Here is a 10,535-nt window from a genome sequence, read left to right on the forward strand (position 1 = left end):
AGGCAGGGCTGGGCCAGGCCGGGGCGGCAGCCCGAAAGCACGGGAATAGTTGCCCCCGGCGGATGGATGTCGGAGCGCCGCCATTTTGGGGGCGGTGCTTGGGACCTACTGAAATGGATTGTGTTGCTGAGAAACTGCTGCGCCGCATTCGCCCAAAGGCCCCTCCTCCGCGTGGGAAACATGTCTTTTACTAGTTTCTTTCTAATTCCCTAGGATAGGCATCGGTTCTGGTGCATCTTGGTAGCCTAAGCTTTTAGCATGGGGTCTGATATATAATGCGTGGTGAATGAGGGAGTGAACGAAGGACCGATAGGTGGAAACATAAACCTCTTCCAAGCCTCAGTACCCCTGCTTTATTTTTTTTGGTACTTTCATCAGGCTGACGATAGACTCTGGGGAAAGGGAGGGAGGGCAGCTTGCCTCTTTAAAAAAATTTTTTTTCTTTGATTAAGGTATTACATGTATCTTTACCCGCCCCCCTATGGTCCCCCATCCCCCGCTCATGCCCTCACCCCCCTAGTGTCTGTGTCCATTGGTTATGCTGATATACATGCATACAAATCGTTTGGTTGATCTCTCCTCCTAGCCCCCACCCTCCCCAGCCTTCCCTCTGAGGTTTGATGGTTTGATCAATGCTTCTCTGACTCTGGATCTGTTTTTATCAGTTTATGTTAATTATATTCCACAAATGAGTTAGATCATGTGGTATTTTTCTTTCATTGACTGGCTTATTTCACTTAGCATAATGCTCTCCAGTTCCATCCATGCTGTTGCAAATGGTAAGAATCCCTTCCTTTTTACAGCAGTGTAGTATTCCATTGCGTAGATATACCACAGTTTTCTAATGCATTCATTTGCTGATGGGCACTTAGGCTGTTTCCAAATCTTAGCTATTCTAAATTGTGCTGCTGTGAACATAGGGGTGCATATATTCTTTCTGATTGGTGTTTCTGTTTTCTTGGGACATATTCCTAGAAGTGGGATTACTGGGTCAAATGGAAGTTCCATTTTTAATTTTTGAAGAAGTGCCGAAATTAAAATAGTTCAATGGAAAATGACTATAAGGGAATTTCCAAGAACACAGGGCAAAAGGGAGACAGAAAACTTGAAAGAAGTGAAAAGAGACAGGGCGAACCTTTTGAGCTCGGCGTGGCAGCATTTTGAAAAACCCTAACTTAACTCTGGTGCCGTGTCACGTATAGAAATTTTTTGATATTTGCAACCATAGTAAAACAAAGACTTATATTTTTGATATTTATTTTATATATTTAAATGCCATTTAACAAAGAAAAACCAACCAAAAAAATGAGTTCGCGTGTCACTGACACATGTGTCAGAGTTTCGCCATCACTGATCTATCAGCTGCCTCCTGCACACCCCCTACTGGAGATGTGCCTGCAACCAAGGTACATGCCCTTGACTGGAATCAAACCTGGGACCCTCGAGTCCACAGGCCCATGCTCTATCCACTGAGCCAAACCGGTTAGGGCTGAGCATGTTTTCATATGTCTCCTGGCCTTCCTTATGTCCTCTTTCAAAAGGTGTCTATTTAGGTTCGTTGCTTATTTTTTTATTGGGTTGTTTATCTTCCTTTTGTTAAGTTGTATGAGTTCCCTGTAAATGCTGGAGATTAAACTCTTATTGTTGATAACATTGGCAAATATGTTCTCCCATGCAGTGGGCTTTCTTGATTCAGAGGTGCTCAAGCTCCAATCCTAAAACATAAACATCCAAGTATAAACACCAGCTATACTGGCCAACTAACTTCATGGTTCTTGTCTTTCTTTGAGAAAGACACAGAATGTTTCTCACCAAAACAACTTGTTTTTTCTAGAAATTACACATGTCGCTGAAAATGAAGTGTATAACTTTTAGTTGGGTGGATATTTATTGAGTTTGTGCTAAGTGCCAGGCACTGTATTATGCTTTGGCGACTCAACCGTCAACAACACAGGTACAGCTCAGGGGATACACATTCATGGTGGTTGGGAAATGATAGGGTGGAAATGCTGGAAGCTGGCCAACAGCAGTTCTCAAATTTTTAAATCTCAGAACCCCTTACATGCAAAAATTATTGAAGATCTCTAAGAATTTTTGTTTATGTGGATCGTACTTATCAATATTTGTCACACCAAAATTAAATCAGCCATTTAAAATTATTTATTAATTATTTTAGATATAATGAACCCATTATGCGCAAACATAAAGTTGAGGGTGGGGAAAAGTGTCCCAAAAGAAATAATTTCTATTTCTTTGCTTCTAAGTGTCCTGACCCCAGTTACTAGCTGTGTGAATATGGTTTCTACCATAACAATAATTTTTAAATCATATCTTGGGTTTTTGGTGTGTTGTTTCAATTACATTTTTTAATGAAGTTCTTGTGTTAGGAACTATTAGAGAACTGAACTTGCATGCAGTTTTATAATATAGATAACGTGAGTTGTGTTAGGCTCATTTAAGCATCGCTAAATATTTGTTCCTGGATCCAAAAATAGTATACAGCTGTTTTCAGCAATGTGTTATGGAATACTTTTCATTCCTGGGTGAGTTGATAGCATATCAGTGATGGCGAACCTGACACGCGTGTCAGAGATGACACGCAAACTCATTTTTTTGGTTGATTTTTCTTTGTTAAATGGCATTTAAATATCAAAAATATAAGTCTTTGTTTTACTATGGTTGCAAATATCAAAAAATTTCTATATGTGACACGGCACCAGAGTTAAGTTAGGGTTTTTCAAAATGCTGGCACGCCGAGCTCAAAAGGTTCGCCATCACTGGCATAGGTGATAATATGCTACATAGCCCTACTGCATGTATCCACAGGCTCCTCTGAGTAGGTGGTCACAAAGGTTCCTTATGCCTATGTCCCATGTGACCCAGCCACCCTAGCCCAAAGGCTATCCAGAGGCCTGTGAAGTGACTTGGTAGGGTAGCCCTGCATTCTAGACAATTTGATGAACTGAGCCAATAAAAGCCTCTCTCAGTGAGAGGAATGTGTTGGGAACAGTGACATGGTCCAAGTAGCACAGAAGCAGGGAGGCTTATATAGGAATTGTAATAAGCAGAACAGAGGCCTGCTGTACAGTTTCCCAGAGATGAGAGGAGTAGCTGACACAGTGAGAGAGGGTCACTCAGTCACTGTAATAGTGGAGTTGGAAGCTAAGCACACTTGTACCTAAATGGTATTCTATTTGACCATGAGACCTGACAGTTATTTTTTAAACAATGCTATTGTCTGTATCAGGCCTGGTTTTTCTTTGTTCTTATTTCCCTATGTATTCGTAGAATTAACTCCCTAGTAACCAAGGTAATCTGGAAGCATCTCTGTCTTGGTAACCTGTCTTTTTAAAGATTTTTCACAAGTCACAGAAATGCTCAAGATAACAAGCAAAAAGGGGACTCATTATTATAAAGATAGAGGATAGCTCTTGAAACTCCAGGACCAGAATAGAGATGGGCCACATGAGTGGCTGCCGAACCCAGGAAGCTGAACCTGTCTTGGAACCCAGACAACTGGCTTGTTTCTGAATATCTTCATTCTCCTGTTTTTGACCTCTGTAAGTGGTGATCTGTGCTGTACTCCTGGTCTGACAGGCCACGACCTTCTTGGTAGGTAAAAAATACATTGACCTACAAAAGCATAAAATGCTTGGCCAGAGAAGTCACCTACCTGGCCTAGAAACTTTTTCTGGAAAATTACTGAACTACACCAAATGAGATTTATTTTAATGGCCCTTTCCAGCTAACTCTATTTGGGTATTTTTCTGTCCCCACTTCCTGTAATCTCAAAACTTAGTGGAAATAAGTAACTCTTTTTGACAAGCGATTGGTGGATCCCTGATTTAAAATGGTTATAACTATGGAAATTCTTAAACCCAAATTTGCTATTTTCAGTAGATATACCATGTTAAATGTCTTGTGACACTTTCAACTTCATTGATAAACAGTTACTCACTGAACATTTTGGTTATACCTAAGCCTGTGCCTTTGTTTTCCTGCATTAGAGCATATTATTATGGTCCATTATTACTTTTTTTTCTTTATTGATTACATATGTGTCCTTATCTCCCCATTGCCGCCCCCCGCCCCCACTGGTCCATTATTCTTAGTCGTGGTCAGGGCAGACCCTGAGCAAAACTGAGAAGTATATAAAATTTGTTTTTCATGTGTCCCATCTATCCCCCCATTTCGGACCCTCTCCAAAGAAATGAAATCTTCCATCATAACTTTCTGGCACCACAATAGGTAGTGTGAAAGACAATGTAGATATTGGAGCCTACTTGTAAAGTTAGCTCCGACAAGGATAATATGTTTTTTAAAAAAAATCACCCCCTAAAAAACAACAACAAAAGCACCAAGAATTTTAATCCCAATTCTTTAACTCTGGAAGGGAGACTGATGCCCTATTAAACTAGGGAAGTATTTTATATCAGATCCCTAAGTCACCTTGGGGTTACTTAAAATGAGGAAAACGAAAGTTCTTTGAGCTCTAGTTTTATCAACTGCTAAAAGGCACTCTCTTGGCTTTTGTAATCTGGTACCTATATCAAGTTATTTCTAAAATGTTGTACTTAGGAGAGTAAAGATGTAATTTTTACCCAGAGTGAGGAAAACAGTAAAATATTTGGGAGTTTTGTGACTTGAAAATAACTTAAATTTTGGGATTAAAGTGTGTTCTCAGTTATATTCTGTCAAAAGTATTGTTTTTATTATTTTTTATTTTTTAAATATATTTTATTGATTTTTTACAGAGAGGAAGAGAGAGGGATAGAGAGTTAGAAACATCGATGAGAGAGAAACATTGATCAGCTGCTTCCTGCACACCTCCTACTGGGGATGTGCCTGCAACCAAGGTACAGGCCCTTGACCAGAATCGAACCTGGGACCTTTTAGTCCGCAGGCTGACGCTCTGTCTACTGACCCAAACCGGTTAGGGCCAGAAGTATTGTTTTTAGAACAGAAAGTTACACAAAGTTATTTGAAACTTTAATATTTATTTGTTTTTCCCCACTTATTACAATGTCCAACTTAAAGCAATACTAATACAATATTGGCACCCTCACTTAAGTAAACCAAATTTACAGAAATGTAAAGTCTAGTGGTAATATATATCCCATTTTAAGCCACATTATGCAAAAGTTAACAATACACAAGCCATTTAAAGAAAGCTCAAAAGCACACCTGAAAATCAAAAACATATGCTTTAAATTACCCCGAGAAAACATTCTTTGAAATCACAAATCTAAATCTGATGTCTACTGTCAACAGTTGTTTGAAATAAAAATGATTAAGAAGTTTATAGCAATAGCAAGTAGGAGCAGAGGGTAGGAAACCAGAACCTTACATGTGATTTCCAAGGGCAGAGATTAAGTAGGTCATACTCTTACAGTACTTAAGCACCCCATCAGCTTTAATGAAATCAAGCAGGAAGATGATCTGATAGATAACAACTGCACACCCAGGTGTTAGGGATTTCATGTGGTACTTCTGCGTGTTTTAGAAAGAGGGCACTGCTTACCAGAAAGAAATGAATTTCCTTAAAGGAAGCTTTCAGACACAGGCAGGCTGGCAGATTTTTCAACACGGGTTCGTCCTTTTCTGGGGCTCTCAAATGACACCATAAACGTGTCCACTTACTCTGCTTGTAAAGACAAGTTCTTCAAAATATTTGTGAAAGAAAACGCTGCCCAATTATCAACCAATGGTAGTTTTAACCCCTTCCCCAACAATTTTTTTGTTAAACACTTTTCTTTTTCAGACTAATTTTTTTTATTTTGGTTCTATATAGTATTTTTGATGCTGGTTATGAAAACAGTTTGTAATTATTTTTTCTTCCCATTTTTGTGGTTAAGAATAGTATTTCCTCAGAAAGTTTCTAGATGAAATTATTTAGAATGGTACGTATGTAGCTGGTTTTTGAAGGTAAAGTTTTAGACGAGTATACTCGTCGACGACTGAAAAAAGAACATTTTGTGAAAATGTGTATACACGTTTCTGCCGGGGAAGGGGTTAAATAGAACTACATTAGGTCTGTAAGTGTTGACCCAGCAAGGCAAGCTCCTTGTCCCAGATCCTTACTCATTATCTTATACTCACTGACCCCCAAAACATTTTCATTGCAAGTGCTCAGATTTAGTTATATTGGAATAGAGATTAATAGAAAAGGGCAGTCAAAAAACCTGTTAAGGTTTATTTTTTAGGACTTTAAAAAGACGTATTTTTATTGATTTTAGAGATGAAGGGAGAGAGAGAGAGAGAGAGAGAGAGAGAGAGAGAACAAGGACTTTCCTTTTTAAGAAAAGTGCAGAAGAGATGTTTTGTATCCCCTTTTCATATGCAAGACATAATGTCTAGATTTACAGCACATAATCAACACAAACACAGTTTATGAAAATCATGGGAATATATGAGAAATTAAAAGCATTATAGATGGGATGGAAACAAATTAGACTTTTAAATGTTATCTTGTTCGTTTTACCTTCCCTTCTATGCAAGCTCCCTTAGGACACACTGACATGTATAAATGTATCTTTCTAACCTAGGGGGCTTAATTTTATTTAGAAAGCCTAATAACGTTAATATTTGTACATTTAAAAAATCATGGTTTGTCTCTTATTTGTAAGGGTCCTTCACTCCTAAGATTTCAACACAATTTACAAACAACAAAATTCCTGATAACATACACCTACACAGCTCAGAATCGGATACACACGCTGGGAGGAAAAAATACCAATTTAATTTAAAAGCTAGACTTTGTCATCTTCCTTCTTCACACTACACCCAGTGAACAAGGTCACACTAATTTCAGACACCTGTGTGCTCCCAGCACAGGGGACCCTTCTCATCACAGACAGGTTTTCAAGAGGGGTATCTTCAGGAGGAGGTTCAGGCAGCTCTGCCTTGCAACAGAATAACTGAGCTTTAAAATGCTTCTGGAAGGTTTTGCTCAGCCAGTAAAGAGCAAAGGGGTTTACACAAGAATTACTGAAAGCCAGAACCCGAGAGAAAATGGTGACTATAAAGTGAATGGCAGAGGGGTCCACGTAGGTTTGATAAGTGAATGAGTGGTAAAGATACAAGAGGTGATTCGGCAACCAGCAGAGAGCAAACAGAGCCACCAGCACCAACACTATTTTGGCAATTCTCTTCCGGGATTCAATCTATAAGAGGGAAGAAAAATGGCAAAAGAAAAAATTCATTTAGCTGGCAGATTTAAAAAAGCCATTCTCTAAATTTACCTAGAAATGTATAGTCAACAAGCTGATGTACCTTTAAACATGCGTTTATAGGGATAACTGCCTGGGATGTGTGGGAAGGCAGCCTGTGGCTATAGAATACACATGGTAACCCATGATCTTGGTTTCATTAGCTCCAATTCAGGGACTCCCACCCCTGATTTTGAGGTACTCTAGGATGTCTCCAATGATCTCAAGGAGTGTTATGAAATGTTGGAAATTTTAATGAAATTAACAATAGAGAGATACTATACAAGACTGCTTTCACCATATCAGCAGAGGCTGACTAGGTTAGAATAGTATTCTGGGGTTTATGAAAGTTGTCAAGTTGGTACCAAAAACTGCTTTTAATCTGTAGGAATTCTAAATATATAGTCAAAGGAATAAATATCAATGTTCCTTCCTCATGTGTGAAAATAATCTTACACCTATTTAGTTTATTGATTTTGGGGGGTGGGGGAGAGGGGAGAGAAACACATTGATTTGTTGTTCCACTTATTTGTGCATTCATTGATTGCTTCTTGTGTGTACCCTGAACAGGGATTGAATCCACACCTTGGTGTATGGGGACGATGCTCTCCAATTGAGTTAGCCAGTCAGGGCCAATCCTACACTTATTAATAAGAAAAACGAACCAGATGAAATGAAGACATTGTGTGTAGTCACAGGGCAAAGATAACTGTTCACATGGGCATTAAATATGCAACTTAGCCTAATGAGCACCATCCAAATGAACCAGCTCCAAAAAAGGCGCTGAGCTCGGCAAACATGCCAAGACATAAATGGAATCTTACCTCTCCCCCAAGAAATATAGAAATCCTGTTGCATTTTTGAAAAGGGAACAATGTTTTGGCAATACTCTTTTTATTCTGTTAATATTTATGGGAGGAGAGCACACCTGGCTCTTGCAATAGTCTTTTTTCTTCTTTTAAACTTTCTTGCAATAGTCTTAAACAAGCTTCTGTGAGTCACTGTGTTCTCTTGCCACTGGCACTTCATACCTGCAGACCTCAGTTTACTCATCTGTGTGTAAGTGGTTTGCAGTGAATAATGTTATGGCTTCTTGCCAGTTCTATCATCCTGTGTTTTTCTATCATTCTGTTACACTTTTTAAAACAAAATATACTTCTCTTTATTGAACCACCTTGTATAATGTTCCTCATTATTCCATTATGTAAATAATTTTGACTGTTCCCAAACTTCAGCTATCCTGTTTCTAATAGTAGTAGTTCTACTATTCATTGAATTCTTACTATGCACCAAGAACTATGCTAAGCATTTCATATAGAACATCTGGTCCCCATGTTCATTTTACAGACCAGGAAACTGAGGCTCAGGGAGGTTAAGTAAGTTGCTCAAGATCGCTCAGCTAGTATGTGATAGAGCTGGAATTAAATTCTGGGTCTGGCCAGGGGATTGTCAAGGGCGGAAAAGAAAAAAAAAAAGACACATGTAATACCCTTTGTAATACTTTAAGCAATTAAAAAAAAAGAAAAGAAAAGAAAATTAAAAATAAATAAATAAATAAATTCTGGGTCTGACAGACTCCAGAGCCCATGACCATAACAAAATTCCATACTGTTATTGTATTTATTGCTCACAGGTGCTAAACTAGGACCTTTCACTTATAAATAAATTCATGAATGAGTCCTGATTAATACATACCTGCTTGCGGACATGGCTTTGTTCTTCAGTAGGTATGTTCAAGGTGCTTTTGTAAAGAGTCTTAGCAATCAAAGAATAATAGACAGAGATAATAGAGAGTGGAATAATGTAGAACACTAAAAAGCACAGCAGAGAATGTATCTCTTGCAGGAGCCTCTCTGAAATAGGGTAAGAGGCACATGATTCAAATGTCATATTTTTGTTGGGATCTTGAAAAGTATATACATTTGAAAATATAGCCTCTGGTAGAGCAATTATCATAGACATAATCCAGATGCAGCCAGCTTTGGCACAGGTCTTCAGGATGGCATTGGAGGGCTGTCGCTCCAGAGGCTTCACGACTGCCTTGTATCTAGGAACACATAAGCATAGGCAAAGATCAAATAAATATCAAAATTACAGACTCAGGGTTAAAAGTGGTCATCCAGTTCTACTCCTATCTGAATGTATATAACTAAGTCAACATTAACCACCTGGGATTAGTTGTGGTTTCAAATACACATAATACATCCCAGTATTTTTTATTTGTGTCAATCACTGCTTCCCTTATTCAGTATGAGATATTGCAGGTTTGCGGTTTTATAATTTTATGTGTAGATCTTCTATTTAGGACAAATAAGTTTTTTTCCAGCATAATTTTATGTGTGATTAAGATTAATTCATTACCTGTGTATTACCTTAAGTATTCTAAAAATACTTTTTATATAAGTGACTGATGTTAAACCTAATTCTACTTTCTTCATGAGTGAGCAGTCATGAATTACTAGAAAAGAATTCTATGAATTTATGCAGTAAAGAGGAGAGGGTTAATTTCTTCCCTATTGAAAAGTGCTAATTTGCTGCCCAAGCCTGTTGTAGGTAGATTTGGGGCAAAGCGAGGGTGAAATCAGAAACCTTGTGCCCATGCAAAGATGCCTCTTTATTCTGACATATCCACCTTAAAAATCTACAGCCTTTCAATAAATCTGTCCTGAGATAGAATATAAAAAATCAGGACCAAAAAAAAAAAAGGCACCAGGAAAGCTTTTCCTCCTTTCAGATTCCAGAATCTGAAGAAGCTATTCCTTCTGGTATTGCCAGGCATTGATTACTTATAGGCTTCTTGCAGACTTTCTTAAGCATCACTTTTAACATTTAGAGCCTCAATTTTGTTCATGTTTTCAGTTACCATTCTACAATAGGAATACAGAAAAACATAATACTTAGACTGAAAATATCCTAACAGAGCCTGAACACTCTAACTGCCAAAGGTTTTCACATGCTTTATACATAGATATCTAAAAGTTAAACAAGATTAATTTATTTCTCTGGAAATGAAAATGTCATTGAATGCTTATAGAGAAAACAAATACAATTAAGTGGTGCTATTACACTGAGTTATCAGGAAGCTGAAAACCTCCCTGTTTTTCTGCTACTAATTAATTTGATGAATTTAAAATTAATTAGATACATGCATTTTTTATTTTTTTACTGGTCTTCCAGTAGTCAGTAATGCATATGTGGTCAATTTCACACTTAGGCTGATTTTTAAATGTTGACAATATTGCACCACTAGGCTGCACTAACGTATAAAGCATGAATTGTTTTTCTTTTACACCTGGAACAATTTTCCTTTATAAACTGGGGGGGGGG

At 38.0% G+C, this 10,535-nt stretch overlaps 1 protein-coding gene across 1 annotated transcript in view; it reads right to left on the reverse strand.

Annotated features, from left to right (window-relative positions):
* Positions 1-6,690: 6,690 nt before the first annotated feature.
* BRS3 (bombesin like receptor 3) overlaps positions 6,691-10,535 on the reverse strand; it is a 4,704-nt gene continuing 859 nt past the window's right edge. The window contains exons 2-3 of the mRNA XM_006774700.2: positions 8,904-9,255; positions 6,691-7,163 (exon numbers count right to left, since the gene is read on the reverse strand). Coding sequence (XP_006774763.1) covers positions 6,750-7,163; positions 8,904-9,255 — 766 coding nt within the window. The 3' untranslated portion in view covers positions 6,691-6,749. The remainder of the gene's footprint in view (positions 7,164-8,903; positions 9,256-10,535) is intronic.

The sequence above is a fragment of the Myotis davidii genome, unplaced genomic scaffold (genome assembly GCF_000327345.1).
Source record: "Myotis davidii unplaced genomic scaffold, ASM32734v1 scaffold1208, whole genome shotgun sequence".
Classification (NCBI taxonomy): domain Eukaryota; kingdom Metazoa; phylum Chordata; class Mammalia; order Chiroptera; family Vespertilionidae; genus Myotis; species Myotis davidii.